The sequence below is a fragment of the Pituophis catenifer genome, unplaced genomic scaffold (genome assembly GCF_029215685.1).
Source record: "Pituophis catenifer annectens isolate HBS135680 unplaced genomic scaffold, rPitCat1.0.hap2 SCAF_3, whole genome shotgun sequence".
In the NCBI taxonomy this organism is placed as follows: domain Eukaryota; kingdom Metazoa; phylum Chordata; class Lepidosauria; order Squamata; family Colubridae; genus Pituophis; species Pituophis catenifer.
This window is the reverse complement of record NW_027256883.1, coordinates 29,042,673-29,066,082: the sequence shown is the minus strand read 5'-3', so window position 1 is coordinate 29,066,082 and position 23,410 is coordinate 29,042,673. Positions and strand designations below refer to the sequence as shown.

Below are 23,410 nucleotides of genomic sequence, written 5' to 3'. Positions count from 1 at the left end.
AAATTCTGACTGGCCCCATCCCCATCTATTCTCTGCCTCCAAAGTCCCAGCTGATTGGAAGGCAATGGGGATTTTGCAGTAACCTTCCCCTGGATTGGGGAGGGAATGGAGATTTTACAGTATCCTTCCCCTGCCATGCCCACCAAGCCACACCCACAGAACCGGTAGTAAAAAAAATTGAAACCCACCACTGGTGTGTGTATGCACGCGCGCGTATATGTATATGTATATATACGGTCTATATTCATTCAGTTATTCTTATTTATTTACCATTTTTGTAACCCACCCCAATCCAAAGACTTCTGGTATAAGCAACACTGTAGAAACATAATAGCAATTCTGTTTTTCCATGATTTTTGTTTAAAAAGAAAGCAAATTTATATTAATATTCACTGTGTTTTCATTAGGAAACTGTATTAATGCAAAACTTTATGTAAGATGAGATGGGATAAAGATAAAATCCAAGAAAGTTTTACCTATTTGTTTTCTGTACTGATCCATAGGTATTTTTGCAGAAGAGGCATCCTTTCTACCCATTTTTCCGTGTTTATGAACTCTATAGTAAAAGATTAAAAAATGCTTAAGAAACTTCACAGCCATTTTAAATGCAGGTCTCATGCATCAACATAACTAATCAATCAATCAATAAATTATATACATACAGGAAAAATAAAAACAGGACAGAATTTGGTTATGGAGAAAATCATAAAATCTAAAATAGAGTTGAAAAACCTCAAGGCACAGCATAGATTGGTGCTGAATGTGTAGTGAAACAAACTAAATCTATCTCTTTCAAGTCACATATGTTACATAGCTTGACAAAATGAAATTTATCCTGATTGTATTTGTATTTTCCAATTGTTTCTTCCTAACATTCCTGAAAGGTCCAGCTCTGTCCTCTTTTTCTCAATGATCCAAGCAACAAGTGCTAGCTTCTTTAAGGTTTTACCAGTCACCTGCCAGCAAATTTCACCCTCCTTAAGAAGAAAAGCATATTTATAAAAGTCCATGACTTATTTTAATCCTCCTTCTCTTGTCAATGGTGGGAGGCAGAATTCTTGTGAAGTTTTAAACAATACAGTGGGTGGGTGGGGGAGTACTAGCAAATCAAGGAGGAATCAACTTGATCTGTAATATTTACAGCCATTCACAACCTCTAAACCATGGAATATCAGATGAATGCCTGCATCAACAAGGCATTTCAACATTATTCTAAAGAATCAGTCCTTCAAAATAACTACACTATAGCTTCTGTGAAAGCTCTAATTATCTTTTAACTCTTCAAAGATACACTAGAGATATTAATAGATTTATCCCCTTTTCTTTGAATTGTGAGCATCATTCATAAACTATTCATAAATCCTGTATGGAACATTTATAATTGCCCCTACTGTTTCTGTTTCTCTGTCCATCTGTCTACACACACACACACACACACACACACACACACACACAAAAACACACACACACACACGAACTACAGATAATGTAAGTACAAAATCAATCTATCCATCCATCCATCCATCCATCCATACGCACGCACACAATGGAACTACAGATAAACAACATAAATGCATTTTTTTTATTTCATCCCTCTTTATCCTACCTTCAATTTCAGATATGAGGAACAAAAAGAAATAAAAACCGACAATTAGATGAATAGGTATTATACCCAAGTTATAGTTTATTTCATTCATCAGAAAGAGCTAACTTTTTTTTTTAAAAAAAATGCTTACTGCAATTTAATATTTGCCACAAAACATCAGCAATGAAAAAAAATGTTTTAACTTCCAGTAAAATACTTAATGGAACATAATGTCAATGTTGTTATTAAAGTAGAAGAAGTTTGGGCTAGTAAGATGAAGCACTTAGAGGTGTATGTGCTTCAAACTGTCACTGATTTTGTAGCAGCCAATACCTCTAAAACTGCTGTGACTTTTCTTTGTTCTTCAGAGCAGCTCAGTAATCATCATTCATTTCAACTGCTTTGATAGTTAGATAGCAAACTCCCAAGAAACCCACTGAGACATTAGCACATGCAGCCACAATGTCTAATAAGACAGCTATTTGCATAAAAGATCAGCCACAATTTAAAATGTCTTGCAATAGATGTGGAAAGGGAATAACAGATCTATATTAGCATGTACAAAACCAAGATTGTTTTCACAATTGAATTCCCAGGGGACCAAAGCTCATCACCTTTCCCTGATTAAAAAAAAAAATCCTGCAAGTTGCTCTAAGACTGTTAACTAAAATATGGATTCATAAGGAAAAGAATGTTGATTATTTATTCATCCTGTTGAGGAACAATTTTGTTGTAATCATCATACCAGCTCATGAAATATTTTACAAAGGAAACCATCTCCTCTTTATACAATTAACCCAGCTTCCTTCTTTTTTCCTTTCCTTTTTTTTTTTTTAAGAAGGAATGAGTTGAACCCTTTTTCTACTGTATGAACATGAGAAAGTCCTAATGATGGCAAATATAGCAGAAGTAAATGTTTTTCTTTGCTCTGGCAATGTATAGTGGAAATAAGGGTTTGGTTTGGGATTAAAATATTGCATCAAAATGCCAAAAGAGAAGTACCACTTCCCTGTCTCCACCCTGGCTTTCTAATTTATAAGGAGCAGAGTAGAAGAGCCAGCATCCTTTTTCATAGTGAAACAATTCAGCTACAGCACACTGTCTCCATCTTAACATTTCTACCCACTCATTTCTCAACACAATAAACAAAAGGGAGGGAGGGAGAAAGAAAGAAAGAGGGGGGGGTAACTTTTGAAACAGAACATAACTTTGTAACTTTTGAGGTTACATTCAAAGTCTGATTCAAATATTTGAAAAAGTGACTTTGAAAAAAAAAATGGTAAAATGGATAAAAGCTAGATTTCCCCAAAAGAAGCGTTCACGTTGAATTTATATTTATAATTTATAACATATAAATGCATCAATTCTGTCTCTTAAGAACCAGAGTTATTAAATAACAGTAAAGTATCCAAAGTATTATGTGAAGCTAAAGCTATAAAACACTAAGAACTTTACCATCAACTTTAAATATTCAGCAGTAGCAAAACTGAATGTAAGATTTGTTCTTCCACATCACAGCCCCATTTTCTGCTGAACCAACTCTATTAGAAACAGTCCTAGATTATTTGGAAATACGTTTGATTTTTGAATTGGGCAAGCACTACTCGGTCTCTGTGTGTAGAAATGCAGTAGAAGTTCATTTGGCTCTTTCTGTAAATCTACATTTGAAAGAAACTTTATCAAAGCACTATGGAATAAGGAATTTTATTTCTGAATTTAGAAAAAAATATGTTCAGGCATTGTGTACTGACGGAATTTGGTAGAAATTGGCAATGCCTTGTTTATGTGTAAACCATTTGTTTTGTTAAATCTGCATTGTTCTTAATTTCCTATACATTTTTTAACCAATCTTTACTGTAAGTTTTACCTGAGTAATAACCACATGAACTCTATATTTATAGAAAATCTTACATAAGATATCAAGTGGCAAGATTGACCTGTTTAATCAGAGATAAGACAATAAGTATTTTTATTAAAGACTGGAAATATCTTATGAACTTTTTATTGGAAACTGGAGGGTGGGTGAGAAATGAACTAGTAATTTGTGGATTTGCAGATTAAAAGTGATTGAACATGGGAAGAAGGAAATTGTGATGAAATTTTAAAAAGGGAGCAGAAGGAATAAGTTTAACTGCTATAAAGAAGATCAGAAATTATTTCTTGATCTTTCTTTTTTTTCTTTTTGAATCTCTGCACACTTTTTGTAGCTATTTTCTTCTTCTTTATTTTTTCTCTATATTGGTTCACATTTCTTTTACTTTTGTAGTATAAGTAATGCTGTATTACTTCTGTGCTACAAGTAAAATGTGTTAGATCCTGTTTCAAGGCTTAGAAATCCATCCAATTTTCATCCAGTATTAGCCAGCCATTATGTATGCACATGTACTTTTCTTCTTCAATCAACTCTCAACAGTAATTATATCCCATCCTTAAATGAAACATTTTTAAATATACCCCAATGGCACTTTTATTAAGTTGTTTATCTCACACTTCTTACACTAGCTCAAAAAGTCTATATTAAGGATTTAGCTAATATTCCAATTTATTAGTGCAATCAATGGATAAACTGATGAACTGCTAAAGGCACAGATCAGCAATAAAAATAATTTCCTTAATTGGATGACCACCCTACTTAAAAACAATGCAAAATACATAATAAATCAAATTGGTCAGTACTTTTCTTTTTGAAAGCATATTCCTCCTGGACTGAGGTTTTTAGAGATAAGTCCCATAGTGAGAAGGACTCCCAAATATTTACCATATTTTTCGGAGTATAAGACGCTCCAGACTATAAGACGCACCTACCTTTTTTGGTGAGGAAAAGAAGAAAAAGAAATCTCCCTGTGCCTTCGAGCAATTTTCCCTCGTTGCAGCAAACAGCCTGCTTTACTTTCATTTTCGTTTTCAGCATAGCTTGATTAGCACAAGGAAAAAAAAAAAATCTGCTCCAGCAATTTACCTCCTTGCAGCAAGCAGCAGAGCCCTGCCAGCTGAGAGCAGAACAGTTGAGAGTCGGGAGACTGATCCAATCAACTTGTGCTAATTAGACTGTGCTGAAGCTGAAAGGAGCTGTTTTTTCTTGCTGTTTGCTGCAAGGGGGTAACTGCTGCGAGGCAGAGCCCAAAGGGTGGGGGCCAGTGGGTGGACGGGGCTACATTCAGTGTATAAGAAGCACCTAAATTTTCACCCCCTTTTAAGGGGAAGAAAGGTGTGTCTTATAGTCCTAAAAATACGGTAATTCTGAGCTCTGGCCAGTCATACATTCCCTTAATGCAGAAGTTTACAATTTGAGTTCCACAGTGGAATGAACCGAAGAAGCTTCTTGGATGAGAAAAACAAAGAAAGTCCAGTTGCCTTTTGAAAAGCACCTTTGGGACAATAAGACCTGAGCTGTTGAGATTCTATTGCTCCAGTATGTCTTTAAATGTATAGTTCTAATCCTACATAGGCTTTCTCTTTCCACAAAAGCCCCATTCCAGTGGAACATCTTATTTATTTGAGCTTTTTATTTTATTCGTGTACTATTTATTAAATTTCTAAGCCATACAATTCTAGACAGTCCTGAGCAAAGTCACAAAGTTAGAAAAGCAACAATTCCATAAAGAAAAAACAAAACACTATAAAATTACCATCCAAGGGAACAAAACCATCTTTTCCCATCCGCCTTCAGTTCAGTTATTCTGTTATGTTCTGTTCATCAAAAGGGCCCCTCCTTCTATCTTAACCAAAAACCTGGGGAGGGGGAGTCTTTTTAAAGAATCCTTCAATGCAGGTAAGTGTTGTGGCTCTGACCCCCGAGGCCGACTTATCGGAGGGAGAAGGCTCCGAACATGAAGGAGAGGAGTTGGCCAGGCCTCCCCCTCCAGGACCCTCCTCTCTGGCAATGCCTCAGGTATCTCCCATAGGAGAAGAGATTGACCAGGAGCCAGGTATCTCCTCACAGTCGGACAGTGAAGGAGATAAGTCTTGGCTGGATCCACGCCAGTGTCGGAGAGACAAGCGCACACAACAGAAAAGGAGGCGTGCCAGAGATTAAGCTGAGTCACCGGACCACACCCCACAGGGGATATAAGGGGGTGAGGTGGCCATTCAGACTCTGTGACGGACAAAACTAATTACTATTGAGTCACATTGCATCTTTGGAAACAACGTTATCTGCCTTGGATTTAATTACGGACTGGACTTGACAATTCTTGTGTGTATCTTGTTTATGAGTAAAGTTCTTGGCAAGCAGCTACTGGGTTGCTGCCAATCCTCTTATCAAAAGAATTTGTTGTCTGCCAGTTTATTTAACCCCCGGCTGTCTGTTTGTGTGCGTGTGTGAGACGGGGACAGAACAGTAAGATGGAAACCCACACAGGTCTTTGAGGTGGATACTATTCCAAAATGGAAATACAATGACCAGCGCAGTATTGCAGATAATCCCTCAGCCAATGTTGCTATTTTAACATCTGCAGAAGGAAAGCCTACATACGTAAAGGTTTCCCCTTACACATGTGCTAGTCATTCCTGACTCTAGAGAGCAATGCTCATCTCCATTTCAAAGCCAAAGACCCAGCGCTGTCCGAAGATGTCTCTGTAGTCATGTGGCCGGCATGACTAAACGCCAACGGCATACAGAACACTGTTACCCACCAAAGGTGGTCCCTATTTTTCTACTTGCATTTTTTAATGTTTTTTCAAACTGCTAGGTGGCAGAAGCTGGGACAAGTAACAGGAGCTCACCCCGTTACACAGCACTAGGGATTCAAACCGCTGAACTGTGTCTTAGCCACTGAGCCACCGCATCCCTACATACATACAGAATACTAAAGAGGACTCAGCATTCACAACATCCTGATTTGTTGTGGCTCCGTTACCGGAGCCTGTGTCATCGTTAGGAGAGGACTCCGAGAGTGAAGGGGAGGAGTTGGCAAGGCCTCCCTCTCCAGGACCCTCTTCTCTGGCAATGCCTTCGGTGTCTACCGAAGGGCAAGAGATAGGGCCAGGGCCAAGCATGTCCACGCAGCCACAGATGGACAGTGATGAGGGTAATGAGTCTTGGCTGGACCCATGCCAGCCTCGCAGAGATAAGCGCGCACAACAGAAGAAAGGGCGTGCCCGAGATTAGGCTGAGTCACTGGACCACACCCCACAGGATATAAAAGGGAGCGTGGTGGCCAGTCAAACCTTGTGACGAACAAAGCTGAAAGCTTTCACACCATTCTGCATTGCCAGACTTTTGCTTTAAGACTGGATTATCTGTGGACTTGATTGTAATTATTGAGCTGCTTTCCTTTGATGTATCAGAAGTGGGGAAAAGTTATCTCTCCTCTTTGTAAATAATAAACTCTTGGCAGGCAGCCACTAGGTTGTTGCCAAGTTCCGTTATCATAAGGAAAAGGATTTTGCCGGCTGGTTTGGTCTTTAACTCCTGAACGTCTGTTGGTGTGTGTGCATGGGGTTGGGGACAGAACACTGATTTAAGTGGAAGCCTCTCCACATGTTCTTGTACATGTATACAATTTCTCCTGGAAATGTCAATTGAGACATTAGTACGGGCAAAATTTAACCAGAACATTCAAAGGGTTCTGGTTTCAACAGCATCTGAATTCAGCTAGTATTTATGTCACTATTTACAGTGTATATTTATATTCAATCAAGTATGAATGATCAGTTCCATCTTAGAATGGTCTAACATTAGGATCCTTAAAGATGCATAAAGGAAACACTTTTGCTGTTTAAGCATTTCAAATGGAAAGATGAAGGTTGGTTACCTTTAAAAATCTAACACACACACACACACACACACACACACACACACACACACATATTCTCTTAGGCAACATATTGGAACTCGCTCACCGTAAATGACCTACTGTTTTTACATTTTAAGGAATTTTATTTCCTGATCTCACTATCTTCAGAAGTCATTGATTACACACATAGAGAGCTACATATATATACATACACACAGATGCAAATGTACAAGCTATAAATCACACATACTGTTTTCATTCATTGATGGTTCTATATGCACTAAATGATTAATAAATATAATAATATCCAAAGGGACATTCTGTATACATAGCAATATCTACTGGCATAGAAAAATTCAGGAAATTAGTGGATCTTGTTTAATGCTTTTTCCTTCAGTTGCAGAAAATGATAAAATATTAATAAGTGTTTTTGATCATGAAGATAATGAAATTTTAAAAGGTAGTTCTTCATTAGAAAGAAACAAAATTAAGAATCTGTAGCTAATAAAATGAATTAAGATTTTAAGTAGCGATCCAGCAACAAATGTTATATACTGTGTTTAATTACTATAAGCGTTCAATTTTCTACATTTTGAGAGCCATTATAGTGCGGAGGTTAAGATGTTGGAATGACAACAGAGAGAATTAGGTTCTAGTCCTGTCAGGCACCAAAAACCAAGAAAGACATGTATAGTTATTTCCAAGCAGTTTCCTTAATTGTTCCTCATCTATAGACAGAAATCTATACTTGCATTATTAAAGATACACTCTGGGTAATTGCTGAGGACCTCTCTTATTCCATTTCTCCAACCAAACTATCTAAATGTTGCTATCTCTTGGCCCTCTGAAATGCAGCTCCTCTCTCTTGGGAATCCAGACTACATTCCACCATAAGACCATTCATAGTCACAGTTTATTGTGAAAGGAAGGAGGAATTTCTAAGTTTCTATAGATATCATATGAAGAATGAAGAATGGAAGCTGATGATTTTGCTGGTTTGGTAGCTGCGTTGGTAATCAGTTGATTTCCAGATGCAATTCAATGTGATAGCTATGTTTAAGACTTCTCATGGTCCAAACCATGGGTGACATCCAGCAGGTTCTAGAGAACTAATAGCGGATTTTTTTTTTTAATAAAAATTTATAAACTTTATTAAAACATATATAAAACACATAAAACACACATAAGAATTTTTGAGTAGTTCAGAGAACCGGTAGTGGAAATTTTGAGTAGTTCGGAGAACCACCTCTGGTTCGAAATACCACCTCTGGCTGGCCCCAGAGTGGGGTGGGAATGGAAATTTTGCAATATCCTTCCCCCAGAGTGGGGAGGGAATGGGGATTTTGCAGTATCCTTCTCCTGGAGAGGGATGGGAATGGAGATTTTGCAGTCTCCTTCCCCTCCCACTCCCACCAAGCCACAACCACAGAACCGGTAGTAAAAAAAATTTGAATTTCACCACTGGTCCAGACCCAATTATCTGAGAACTGCCTTTTCCTGTATTAATTTGTTCCCATTCAACCAGTTAAAATGCAATACACTTCCTATAGATCTTGTCCTTACTGGGCTGTCGCATGAGGGAACAACAAAAGCAGGCATTTCTATTAGCTGCTCTCCCCCTCTGTAAAAATTAGACCATCCCCATCTTTCTGAGGCCTGAGGAAAATGCCGAAGACCTATGTTATACAGGAGAAGTGTGTTCTGTGATTTGAATATGGGGTCGGAAGCATTTATATTTCTTGGTGAGGGTTTTTGAAATTTTTTAAAATTTATTTATATGAATTGCAGGCTTTTTGGGATATTTTTTATGTTTGCAGTATATTGTTAGCCATCTAGGGTAAATAAGTGAGGCGAAGGGGAGGAGGAAGAAGAGAACACATGCTTAGACTTTGAAAATGGATAAGTTACTATTCCCATTCCTATAGAAGTTTCACATTTTAGTTCAGAAAAATGAAGGAAAAAAACCTGACTTTATACAATTCAGCAATAGAATAATTGTTGAGCTGTGGAATGTCTTTCCTTAGAGATTTTCAAGATGAGGTTGGGCAAACAGCTATGTTTATTAACTTACAGAAATGCACGAAACATATAATTAATTTACAGAACTCATTTGTTCATGGAATTCATTTTCCTGAGATATTACAGTAGTCAATAACTTTGATGGCTTACAAAAGCGACAAATTGAACAGCAGTAAGTCTATTCATGCTTATTAGGAATCTAGGTAAATCAGCCCTCCATATTTAGAGATAGTGTTCTGATGTTTATTAGGTGCTGAGAGCAAGCATTATAATGCCTTAATGATAAGACACCCCTCCCTGAGCCATCACCTTTGAAAACAGGGTGATAGGCTGATACAACAAGGGAAAATTTAGTGATTCATGGACAGCTTCCTAATTTCTGCTTTCATTAATTTAAAACATACCCGATAAGAAATTCTTGTGGGTATGTAACAGAAGGAAGTGCAAGATACTGTCACCACAATTGTCTTCCTAGATAGTGACTGTCACAGTGCTTACACATGCTGTAGATGCTGATTTTTTTTTTCTTTTTGGACTACTGGGTCTTTTGGTTTATTTAAGTTGTTTTGGAGAGCTTTAATTGGTTTGTGTACAATGGCGATGCAGAAGGTGATGCAGACAGACAGAAGACTGGTAGGATACATACTTGAACACAAGTAACGATCAAATGACCCAATGAAAACTCCATCTCATAATACACGGACAGACTTAACCATAGCTAGAAAGTTCATAGCTGGGAAGTTATAAACTTCTAGACCAAAATAAATCCAAAAATTCTAGGGAATTCCTGCGAGTTGTCATTCAGACAAATTAATTATTCACAAAGGAGGCAACGATTACAGAAATCAGAACTATAAACTAGTAAGTTCAAAACAAGGAAAGTGTGAGCAGGATCTGATGGAAACAATTTTAAGATTCCTTCTTCATCCTCCTTTGTCCCAATGTGGAAAACTTCATCCAGACTAGGGATTCTCCAGAGCAACAGGAGTGACAAGGAAAATTATATTACTTAGCCTGATTCCAGTGGAAAGCCTCGGTTGAATCCTAGTGTTTTCCATAAATGGAAGGGGTACCATCTGCTCACAGAATGACCAATCTGGATCACACTATTAGCCATAAAGAACATGTATTAATGGAAATGAAAATAACTGAATAAACATGTGTGCTTGCATATGTGTGTAATTATACATAGAACTTGCACATCAACAACACGAATACTTTCCGCTCACTAAAAATATGTTTCATAAATGTTATTCAGCTGTCCTCTTCTCTTTTGCAATGTAGTATTATAGTTTTCAACATCTGCCACATAAAAAAGTAAGTGTTCTTCCAAAGACTTGCTAGGCCTGCAAATATGCTTAGGAAGGCTTACAACAATAATTACACTAACATCTGAGGATATAATTGTGCCTGTAAGGGAAGGAGGCTTCTCCTGCTGCCATATTCTGAAATCCCTTCCATGAATTTTCAACTTTAATTAAATATGTGAATGATATTCTATGTAGAGCATAATGCCACTACTGTATTTCCCCATTCTTGTATTCAAGGCAGTCAGGGTACTGGGGAATAAGAAGAGTGACAAGAATTGAGTGAATATCAGCATATTGGGATGATGTGACTGTTTTACATCGATTTCCAGCAAATCTAACCCTGATATAAGGGTCAGTTCTCAGGCTGATAAGCATTCTGAAAGCAGATTCAAAAAAAAAAAAAACCACTAGCAAAATAAGTAATTACCATAAAAATATACACCTTCTTGTTAATTCTGAGAAAAGCCATTAATAAGACAGTTTTAAAAGCCTCAATCCTTTCATTTTAGGTTTTCATTTCATTTTGGTTTTAAAAGGGAAATAGTTCAGTTGGAGAAGTCCTTGTTATCCCATTCCTTTCACTTCATTTATCTTGATAATAGATTTGGTATGATTTGATCCTGGGAAAACTAATTGATTTTGGTTTAAATCTATTGACCTAAAGCCTGACACCAAGCTGGCTTTGAGGTCTCACTGTGTTAGCCCTTCAAGGTAATCCAGACAAGAAACCAAAATCATGAGTCTAACACTACTTTTATTGTAAGGTTACATAGCTTGCAAGTTTTAAATCACTTCTCTTGTTTCTCACCCTTGCTTTCCAGAGAACTGGGGAGAGTCCCTTCTGAGATACTTCCGGTGCTCCCCATTCCTTCTACAGCCTGAGACATATCTTGTCTTACCATAGCCTAGGCTGTGTCTCCTTCTCCTATTCTTGTCTTCCAAGGTTATTCTCACAGACCATTACACATTGGAATAACTTTGTCACCAATATTTCAAAAATCTTTGGAGACAGATGTGTTATTTCAAGCATTTAGAATTAAGGTGATAAGTGATGTGGACTTAATGTATTGTCCTCCACAATCCTGAATCCAACCTGATCAGATCAATGCTCTATTCAATCCAGCTTCCTGCCCAGCCATACAGAAGTTCATTAACAAAGGCATGGAGACAACTATTCTTCCTCAGAGTTACCCCTTGCTAACAGTGATTGTTAGGAGAGAAAAAGCAGCTCTGCCATCACTAACTTCCTTTTGCTGCCTGTGAAGTGGTCCAATATATAGAATAGTTGACTAGCTTGTATATCCTTAACTTTGGGGCAATTCTTTTGGGTGAAGCAATTATAAGATGTCTGAATGTAACTGGCTAGTCTTGTAGGCAATAGAGTCTAGCATGTTCTGCTCTCTACTTGGATGTACGGTAGGCTCTGGCAAAATGCCAGGTGACAACAGTTCCAGTAGGATGATCATATTATGTAAACAGCCTGAACACAAATAAAGAAAATAACACAGAGAGTTATTATTAAAAGCTAAACTGGCAAAGCCAAGACATCTGTCACTTTAAGGAGATGTGGCATTCTCTATATACAAAAGTAATAACTTCCAAAGGTAATTGGAACTCTTCTACCTGTCAGCACTCCAAACTACATTCACTCCAATGCTGACATAAGGAAGAGGACGCTTGACTCTTCACCTACTTATTTCCCCTGAAGATATTATCCCCTAGGAGATGGGATGGGAGGGGGGGACATTCCTGTGAGCTGAAGTAGTAGATATGGGGAGAGTGACTTGGAAGATGGCCAATGAGACACAGAGAATTGGGGAATGGAAAGGGAGGGTTTGGGGTCAGAAGGTCAGTGCTGACTGCGATGTAGTCGGGGACAATTCTACCTAAAAGGACTGGCTTTTAAAAAATTGCATTCTATAGGCCTGCAAAACTGCCAAATTTAGATATGGATTACAGCATGAGCATTTTGTAAGGATTCACAAGAACATTTTATAACATTTTTTTTAAAAAAAATGATGATCCTTGAATTCTTGATCTCTTATCTATTCTAAGCAAGCTTATATTTCTTCAGTGATATATTCAGCCATCGTCCTGAGAAGTGAGAGAGATTTTTCTGCCTTTCCACTGGATCTTAGTGGAACACGACAGTGTTACTTCAACAAAAATTCAGCAAAATTCAGTCCAAAAGAGTGCTTGGAATTCAAAGATAATTAATTTAATTTAATAATTTAATTTCTTTTGCTATGTGATCTTATATGATTAAGAAAGACCTGATCTACTCCATACTCAGAAGGGATGCTCTGGTATGATAAACTACATTCAGAAGCTTTTTAAAAAAATAATCTATGAAGAGCAATAACAAAACATTTTTTGTTGCCAAAAAACCCTACATGAGCTGTGCTTGAAATCACCATGAGCTGAGCTTGAATTGAAGCAGGGTTTATTTTATTTATGTCGGAAGAGAAAATGTGTTTCATTTTGTTGAGCTTTCTACTGTTCAAAAAGTTTAAGCACAGGAGGAAGAGCACATGCCATACTATGGAAGACTCTGCATAGTTTGGGAGAATTCATTCTGATGTGAAGGCTGTATATATGTGCAGTAAAGCTCAGGTGTGACCATATGTCAGTTCACAGAACACTTTTTCAGTTCACAACTGTTCCATGGCAACTGTCCAACTCAGAGCTGATGGATTCATTGCAGACAACAGACTGGATTGCCAGATGTGCTTTATTTTAGAGGATTATCTCTTATTCCAAAACATCACAATTCTACGGAAAACAACAGTTGCCCTTTACTCTAGGCACAACAGCGCAAGAGTCTTATTGCTAAAACTGTGATCTGCCAAACCTGGCTACATACAAACCAGACTGATAAACAGCAACAAAGCATTTTGCTTTTAAATATGAAAGTCAAACAATATATTGCCTGCAAGCCCATATAATACATGTTTCATGGCAACAGAAAAGCCTCTTTTGCAAAGTAAAAATGAGACAGGAAAGTAAGAGCAGCTTACGCTTTCTCCTTGGTGTTGAAACAGATATAAAAGTCCCATAGGAAGCAGGGAGGAGGGTTATTAAAAAGGAAAATAACCCAAGCAATTTCTATGTTACAAAAATATTACAAACGTACTAATATATACTATTGTATAAAATGTTTCTGCACTCTGAACTTTAATATTCAGATTTTGGGCAACCAACAAAAAAAGAAATGGGGAAGAATGAATCTGAAGCCCGGAAAGATCAAAATTCTGAATGCCATAGTTTAGCTTTAAGAATGGATGCAGCATAGCTAGGGATTTTCAAGGGAAACTTGGGCTTCCTTGGAAGTCTGTCAAAACAATTCTCCATGCCTGGACATGTTCTCACCAAGACATAAACATGTCTAAACTAGCAACCTCCTCTTTTCCTACCTGATCTCCATTATGCTTCCCACATTTGTGTCTAGCCCATTAGAAGGTGACCTAAGCCATCCTTACTTGTTCTAATGTTCTAATAGTGCTACCCTGTTTCCCCCAAAATAAGACATCCCCAGATAATAAGCCCAATTGGGCTTTTGAGCGCATCGCAATAAGGCCAAGCGCTTATTTCAGGGTTCAAAAAAATATAAGACAGGGTCTTATTTTGGGGGAAACACAGTAGTTTTCCTCTTATTCTAACATGGTCCAATGGTAACCTCAACACATGCAAAATAGGTTAGTTTTGTTTTACCCCATACATTTGGGGGAAAAACCCCAGATATTGGCAGTCCTTAGAAATCAAACAGAGAGGAGAGACACTAGTGATAGGAACAGAAAAATTCACAGCAACATTAGGTTTTGCTGATTCAGGTTTGAGTGGATAGCCTATAATCGTGGGGAAAGATCCTAAATCCCATAGCCGCCTGGGCCAAAATTGTCATACTTTTTCTACAGGTGCAGTGGATCTTTCCTGACATTTATTAACAGGCTGAAATATCTGTAACAGCAAAGATCCACAATCAAAGTCCTAACCTGAAAGGGGAGGTAATTTTTATCGGTAGTACTGAGATAGTTATTACAATTCAATTCATTTCAATTCAAATCTTTATTGCCAATGCACAACATGTGTACAATGAGATTGGCTGAGCCTCCCTTAGTGCACCCTCCCAACACATCTCAATAACTCACAGTGAAAAACAGAAAATCCCTAACCCAGTAAAACATACTAACAAACACACAATCCACTATACATATATGTGCATAACATTACATTATAATACATTGCGCCAAAATGAGCATGTTGCACGTTGCGCCGGCTGAAAGGGGGATGTGTTCCATTAAGCAAAATAGAAGGTTCAAAGGCAGGGAAATGGTATTAACATCTCCATGCCTATAACTGGTATATCAATCCACATTTTAATAGTCAGAAGACCATCTGCAGATCCTTTTGCATCTGATTGGGTTCGTATCTCTCACTGAATGACCAGAGCAGTCCAACAGACCAGAGGTGGGTTCCACTTACCTTTACTACCGGTTCGCAGCGGGATCACGCGCAGATCACCAATGATGTTGTGCCGGGTGGGCAGAGCCTCCCGCCGGTTTTACTACCGGTTCTATAGAACAAATGTAGATCAAATGTTAGCTACATCAAATCACTACATAATATTGCAAGATTAAGATTCTTGTTAAGATTGAGATTTTTCTGAAACAGAGACAATATTTTCTAGCTCCTGGGCAGCATCATTGAACCAAAGTGGACTACAGCTCATTTATTTCCATATGTAATATATAACTCCCACTTTGGTAATGTGATGTCTAATTTTATTTTATCTTATCTATTATTTATTGTACAAAGTACCAGAAAAGTCCATTTGATATTGATGAAGGCTATGTCTAACCATCAAGTACATTAGGCTTCAGTACACTATTTCTATGTCTGCTTTGGGACCCCATATAACTCTGGCCTTTCAAATAGTAACTGGCAATACTGCTTAAGCTGCCTGCTAATTCTAAAATGTAAATATCTAGACTGTTTAGACACAACATACATTTCCCTGTTTACATGGGAAACAGCTCACTATCAGTATTTTAAAGTGTAGACAATCCAATAAATAGTATCAGTTCATTCATGTATTTTATAAAAAAATGCAGAATTAAAGCACTGAAAACATGCAATGATGCACAATCCAAGTCTCCAAGGTTGCATTCAACCCTTTTAAAAGCCTTGGCTACAGCCCACTGAGACTTCCAAAAGCTACCATGTAAACTGAAGCAGTAAATTATGAAAGAAATGCCTGAAGAAAAGTAGTTTCTACATTTAATTTTAATCAAACGGCACAAAATCAAATCTAGTTTCCTTTTTTCCTATTTTTGGAAGTGCAGGCATTCCAAGACTAAAGGAAAACTTCATCCTGAAAAAAAACCAAGAATCCTAGCCTTAGGACCGTGATGGCAAACCTATGGCACGCATGCTAGAGGTGGCACACAGAGGCCTCTCTGTGGGCACGCACGCCATTGCCACCTGGTCTTCTGGTTTCCAGCATGCCACCTGGCCTTTGCACGCGTCGGGGGCCCAGAAACCCAAAGACCAGGTGGCCGATGCGCGCATGCCCCCGCCAGTCACCTTGTCTTTCAGTTTCCGGGGCTCCAGCACGCGCAAAGGCCAGCTGGCTGGAGAGCATGCGTATGCCGGAAACCAGAAAACCAGGTGGCGACAGCGCGTGGCCTACAGAGAGGGCTGGTCTTTGAGTTTCCAGGGTTCCGGGGCACTCGGTGCCAAAAAGGTTCACCATCACTGTCTTAGGACAACAGAGTCACAATAAACTACAGACTACACAGTTCAATATTCATAACCTGCTGAAGTTAGTACTGTAAAAGTTAATGATTGGCTCTTCTTAGAGTATATCACAAAGCTAACATACAAGGTGGCATGTTTTGCTTGAGAAGTGAAATGGCAAATGCTACCACATGGAGCTGAAACAAGCCGATAAAGCCTTCTGCAGAACTTCTACAGTTCACGCCATCCCTCTCACCACTGTTGAACCTAATGTGATTGTTATCTCTTCATCATAAGCACTAAATTTGCTGCTAATGTGTTGAAAAATTGTTGCAGCTCTGGCTTCAATTTACAGTTTGCCAAGATCATCTGCTCTGGAAAAAGAAACAAGATCCAGCCAAAGACAGCATGAAATATTTGTAAACTGAACCTGTTATTAGACTCTTGAGGCATTCTTATTACAAACAGAAAAGAATAAGCAATAATACAGCATATATAATAAGCTGACGGTTATCAGTTCATGGAGGTTTTTCTTTCATTTTTTCTTTCATTTTTATTAATTTTACACATAATGTATTCTTTTTAGTGTATTTTCATTGTTCTTTCTTTCATTTTTTACTAAATGGACTACCGGTAATAAAATAAAAAATTGAATATTTTTTTAAAAAACAAGTAGTGACAATTTTCACAATGTACATTCTTAAAGATTTTTGTATCTAACTGAATTTGTGGATTTATGACAATATTCCTCAGTAAATATTAACTCCAAGTAATCTTAACAAAAACTCATTAATATATTTAAAATTAAAAAGTTCAATGGACACTTAACATAAGAAATATTAATTCCTCTATGCATATTCATTCAAGTTTGCCCTGCTCTTTATTTTTAATTTTTCATGTGTGAAGGTACTGACCGAGATTTTTTGCTTTTCTCAAAGTTCCACTAAAGTAGAGAAATATTCTAAATAGACAGGAACAAAAAACCAAACCTAGCCAAAGAAGTTCAGCCAACAATAATACTTGCCAAATGTGTTATATATGCATATGTCAGACAGATAAAGTATAAAATATTAGTAAAAGCAAACAAAGATACATGCATGTGGCATTTACATGACCAGTTTTGAAAAAGAATAGATACAGGTTTAAAACACCAGCTAGGTTTGGAAATTCCTTCAATCTATCCTGGTCATTACTGTGAATTCATGAAATTTGAAACCACTGACCTACGTTTCTAAAAAATACAGACAAAACTTGTTTGGGCAGTTGAATATTTGTATTGAATAAACACATGCTCAGAGGTCTTGTTCCCTTTTAAAAGCCCAAATCCCATTAGCTCTGCACCCCTAAGGCATTGCTCATGTTTAAATTCATTGTTTTCCTGTTTAGGGACTCATATCACAATATGATCCTTTTAGCTTGGCTAAATACAGAGTATTTAGATACATACAGTAATAAATACAGAGTAACAATATTGAGTCTCCTTCTCCTATTTTGATTTTAAAATTTTATTTCTCATTGGCATCCAATGAAATGTTCCCAGATTGCACTGAGCAACAGCAGTTCCCTCTACAATTTGCCACCAGACTGACTTTTTATATGCTTGCATACATTTAGATCAGGGCCGTCTTAACAGCATTATGGGTCCCGTGCAAAGCAGTGTACTGGGGCCCCTACAACAACTACTCACAAGAATAAAAATGTAAATGGTCGATAAAATTCAACATATATTTGCATATTAGTTTTTTAAAAATGTAGTATATTTGCATGTTAGTAATAAAAAATGCAATAAAATGTAATAAATATGTTGCTGTATTTATATGATACAAGGTGCATTGAAGTATATGGTGTATATGATACAAGGTGCATTAAAGGCAGCAGTGAAATGCATCTACCTTCACTACCAGTTCGGGATTGTGAGCGTGTATGCCTCTTCTGCGCATGCGTAGAGCTTTCTGCGCATGTGCAGAGGGTCAAAAACAAGATGTAATGATGTCCCAGTGGGTGGGTGGAGCCTCTCCCCACCAGCGCTACTGGTTCACACGAGCCGGATAGATTCGGCCGGATTTCACCGCTGATTGAGGGGTTAACATGTACAGATTAGTATGGGACCCCTATGCTCATGCGGCCCATGGGAAGTGCCCATCAGGCCCATGCATTAAGACAGCCCTGATTTAGTTAGCAGAAAAGCTGCCAACACAAGCTTGGATTCCGTAGTATAACAGCTATTTACAGGCACAATTTTCTTAGTATCAAAGGGAGTTTAGTGACACTACTTCTCATACTCGTAAATATATTACAAGATATAATAGAAAGGTAAAAATGTGAGCTTGCTCGTTCCTCAGCCCCAAAATTACCTAGCCCATTACCTCCACTGCCAAAACAAAAACTTCTTGATGGATCACCCAATATCCATCAGAATACACAACGTTTTAAGAAAAATACTTACTGGAGCTGCAATAGCACCACTAAGAGTATCTTCAGGAAGATGATCTAGAACAGAAGGAGATAATATATAGCTCTTAGACTAATTTCACATGACCCTTGGTCTGGTTCCAAGTGCTCTGACCTCTTCAAAAAGGGATTTTTTGACAGGTGATTGCATAAGCAATAGACAGAAAAAGAACCAGACTAAATTCATACAACAGATGCAGCTATACAGAAGTTCATTTGTTCTTGATTTAGCACACTGTAGAAGCCGAACTATTGAGGTTTATAGTTTAAGATGATGTATAATCCCTTATACCTCTGATTTGTCAGGAAATCATGGCTCAAAAATAAAAATGTGAGATCCCATCCACTTTGGGGTCAAAGCCTGTCTAATGATTTATAAGATTATCTATTGCTGCCATAGACAACAAAATATCTTGGACCTATACTTTCAAAGGTCCAATTAAATTGAACTTTACTATTCTAGAACTCCGCAAATATACTCTATCAACATCAGTCCTAGCACTGATGAAGTTACCTAGTTTGGGTAATGAAACACCAGCAAAACAAGCAAGCTCAGAGACCCCTCCCCACCCCTCAGTCCTGTCCTAGTGGATTTATATAGTAATGAATAACAAAGTGTGCAATTTGATGGGAAAAGGAAGTAATGAGAAAACAATTTAACATGCTCTATGATCTTCACTGTTTGAACCATTGTTATCTCTATCTGTGACTGAAAAAAAGGGGTATAGTCTCACAAACTCAATCACCTTGGCCAAAAGCATCCATATTTGCATAGATAGACACCACCCCTAAGATAATATTTTGTTATTAACTAGCTAGTTATAAACCCAACATCATCAACCCAAAAAAAATTAACCTCTTCCTGCTGTATCCTCTCTTATCAAATTCAAGTATAAGAGGATTGATGTGGAACAAAACTTTAGAGTTCTTAAGGGAAAAAAAGCAAGTCAATTAGATAATTCTTATCTATAGCCTAATTTTGGTTTCCAGATGTTTTGGGAACTATACCTTCTGTGATCTCTATCCAATGTATTCAAGAGAAATGTTTGCACATTTGGAGTATCCAAGGCTGGAAGCTTTTGCCAGCCTTGTCTCAAATCAAGCTGAAAGCAGGTAGTAAATGGGTAATACATCTCATGAATTATATCAAGTTTTTCAAACTTGGCAACTTTAAGATCTGTGGACAAATAGAGTAGAATAATAGAATAGAATAGAATAGAATAGAATAGAATAGAATAGAATAGAATAGAATAGAATAGAATAGAATAGAATAGAATAGAATAGAATAGAATAGAATAGAATATTGGCCAAGTGAGATTGGACACAAAGAATTTGTCTTGGTGCATACACTCTCAGTGTACATAAAAGAAAAGATACCTTCATCAAGAATCATAAAGTACAACACTTAATGATAGTCATCAGGAAACAATCAGTATGAATATAAATTGTAAGGATACAAGCACCAAAGTTACAGTCATACAGTCATAAGTGGAAGGAGATGGGTGGTGGGAACGATGAGAAGATTAATAGTGCAGACTTAGTAAATAGTTTGACAGTGTTGAGGGAATTATTTGTTTAGCAGAGTGATGGTGTTTGGGGAAAAACTTTTTTTTTAACTCCCAGAATTCCCTGGCAAGCAAGCTGCTGGTTGGGGAATTCTGGAAGTTGAAGTCTACAAATCTTAAAGTTGCTACGTTTGCAAAACGGCGAGTTGTATTTTCCCAATTTCAATCACTTCTTACCATGTAGCCTATCTACTTTGGCCGCTAGATATAATCAGGATTACTTTTCTCCTCCATCAGCGGACACAAAGTTGGCACTAACCTATCTATGCCTGGCTAGCGATTTCTAAAAACTGCGGACGAACACAGCAAACTTTCCCAAAGCAATCCGACTTTAGGAAAGCGATCCCTCCAATTAAGCGAGATTGGCAAGAAAACCCATATGAAAAACAACGTCCTAACAATCAGAGGGATGGCAGAAGGAATAAAGTGGGAAGAACTCCCACTTTAAAAAAAACACCGTATTTCTTTTCCCTTTGTGAGAGACTTGAAGCTGAATGATGGGTTGCAAAGATTTAAATCAGTGGAGAAGAGTTTACGCTCTGCCTTGCCCGTTCTTCCTCTTTCCACCCCATTGCCCAAGACATATTGCCCGAAATCAATATGGCGGTTCTATCGCTCTCTAGACAACACCCCCGCCGAAGAAAATACGTATGAGCCGAGACCTTATTTAGATGGGCAGCAAATTCTAACCAATAACGACCTAAGAGCTTCTTCCCCTACCAATCAGAGAGGACGTACGAAGTTTGACTAACGGAATGGTCCGCCCCCTCTCTTCCTCGAAAATGAGCTATGGTTAGGATGGTCTTTTCGGGCTTGCCAGGCGCGCGCGTTCTCGAGGCTGTCAGGCTAAAGCGAGAGCGGTTTATTCTCCGGCCCTTCCCGTCCCCCCACAGCCGTCACGCTCCCAACCGTAGCGGTTATTGCCTCGGTACCTTCTGAGTCAAGCCTATCAAGCGCCGCCTCCGCTGCTCTTCGGTGGCGGAGAGACGCCTCCCCCGTTAGGAGGAAACGACCCGCCTCTCTTGGCTCCCCGCGGGAGGCAAAGGCTGCTCTCGGTAGCGCCGCTGACTGGGGAAGGGCGGTAGCCGCCCTCCCTCGACTTCTTCTCAGCTGCTGCCCCGGCTGCTGAGACCTTTTACCGCGGTTGCCTGTTGTCCAACCCGCAGATGTGTTTGATCCTCCTGTACAGCAGTCAGCCTATCAGCTGCTGGTGGGATGGGAATTGTAGTACAAGTAGCCCTCGATTTACAATAGTACGTTTAGTGACCGTTCAAAGTTACAACGGCACTAAAAAAAAGTGACGTGACCGTTTTTTCACACTTGGCACCAGAGGCGGGTTTCAAAACCCGTTGCTACCGGTTCGATGGTGGGTGCATTTGAGCTTGTGTGCAATGCTTTGGGCATGTGCAGAAGCATCCGGCGGGTGAGCGGCAGTGGTGGGTTGCCCCTGGTTCAGACCGGTTCACAAGAACCGGTAGTAAAACTGGCAGGAGGCCCCACCCACTGCCCCATATGTCGTCATTGGTGATCTGCGCATGCGCACGCATGAGCAAAGCTAGGGTCCACACACGATCCCATTGCAAGCCAGTAGTAAAGGTAAGTAGAACCCACCCCTGATGGGCAGAGCCTCCCACCACCGCCGCTACTGGTTCGCCCGATCTGGGGCGAACCAGTAGCAACCGACCACTGCTTGGCACCATTGCACCATCCCCATGGTCACATGATCAAAATTCAGATGCTTGGCAACTGGTTCACATTTATGATGGTTGCAGTGTCCTGGGGTCATGTGATTGCCTTTTGAGACTTTCTGAAAAGCAAAGACAACAGGGGATCCAGATTCACTTAACAACCACATTACTAATTTAACGAATGCAATGATTCACTTAACAAATGTGGCAAGAAAAGTCGTAACATGGGGCAAAACTCAAATGTTTCACTTAGCAACATAAATGTTGGGCTCAGTTGTGTCGTAACTCGAGGGATACTTGCATCTGGTTCTGGAGAAATAGGGTGTTGGACTGAGTTATGACTTGGGAGTCATGAGAGCCAGTTTGGTGTAGTGGGTAAGGAACCTGGCTAGAAACCAGCAGACACTGTTCAAGTTACGGCTTAGGCTCAAAGCCAGCTGGGTGATTTTGGGACAGTCACTTTCTCTCAGCCTAAGAAGCACGCAATAGCGGCAATACCTGTTTGTTGCCAAGGTGTGCATCCATGAAGTCAGCAGAAGTTGGGCTTGACCTAGTGTGACAGGATGGTGTAGCAGTGAGGGTGTCATACCCCAGTTCAGGTGGACATTTAAATAGATAAGTGTGCCCATTTCAAACTTTTGCCCAACTTCACAAATGAAAGTGTTTTGTAAGATGTGTCTAGTTGGTGAAAAATAGGGTTAAACATCAAGAGAATGAACAAGTTTTATTTACTATGCATTGATATTTAAGTCCAGTAAATAAATGAATACTTGGCAGGACCAAATTGAGGACTCTTGATAGGAGCAATTGTGAAATGCAGTACTTGTGTAGTAACAGAAAAGCTTTTGATACAGGCAGTTGTCTGCAGAGATTCCAGCAGTGGTAGTAGCAGTCACAGCAATAGTAAAGCTGAGTCCATTTTCTATTACAATGCAAGCAAACACCAGCTTAAGTCTCCATGGCTATAGTCTTCAGAGACAATGAGCAGATTTTCACATCCTTTGGGATTGTGTCCCCAAGTATCCCTTTTATTTCTTGTCAGGTATATAAATATTTAAAAACCTTTGCCCTTGGAGACATTGTTATCCCAAACACAACAATCTTCCTTGCATTCAGAGCTGCCCCAAACATTCTTCAAGCCTATTTTCCCCTTTCAGCTGGGAAAACAGAAAATACAATAAATAAATATAAACAGATGTACTTTTTTTCAGAATACCTCTGATACCTTGCTCTGCTTCATGGGAGGACTGGTTTACTGGTTGGTATAGTCCTTTTTTTAAAGGATATTTATTATTTCAATTTTGAAGCTCTCTGACTT

The 23,410-nt window shown here is 38.7% G+C and overlaps 1 protein-coding gene across 4 annotated transcripts in view; it reads right to left on the bottom strand.

Annotated features, from left to right (window-relative positions):
* TRIQK (triple QxxK/R motif containing) overlaps positions 1 to 21,425 on the bottom strand; it is a 61,214-nt gene extending 39,789 nt beyond the window's left edge. Inside the window, exons 1-5 of one of the 4 annotated variants that reach the window (XM_070942129.1) lie at positions 21,337 to 21,425; positions 18,835 to 18,878; positions 15,135 to 15,225; positions 10,352 to 10,448; positions 477 to 556 (exon numbers count right to left, since the gene is read on the bottom strand). In XM_070942129.1, coding sequence (XP_070798230.1) covers positions 477 to 537 — 61 coding nt within the window. In that variant the 5' untranslated portion in view covers positions 538 to 556; positions 10,352 to 10,448; positions 15,135 to 15,225; positions 18,835 to 18,878; positions 21,337 to 21,425. Of the gene's footprint in view, positions 1 to 476; positions 557 to 10,351; positions 10,449 to 15,134; positions 15,226 to 18,834; positions 18,879 to 21,124; positions 21,192 to 21,336 lie in introns of those variants that run through there. The other 3 variants (XM_070942127.1, XM_070942130.1, XM_070942131.1) reach the window with 3 other exon arrangements.
* Between the last annotated feature and the right edge of the window lie 1,985 nt (positions 21,426 to 23,410).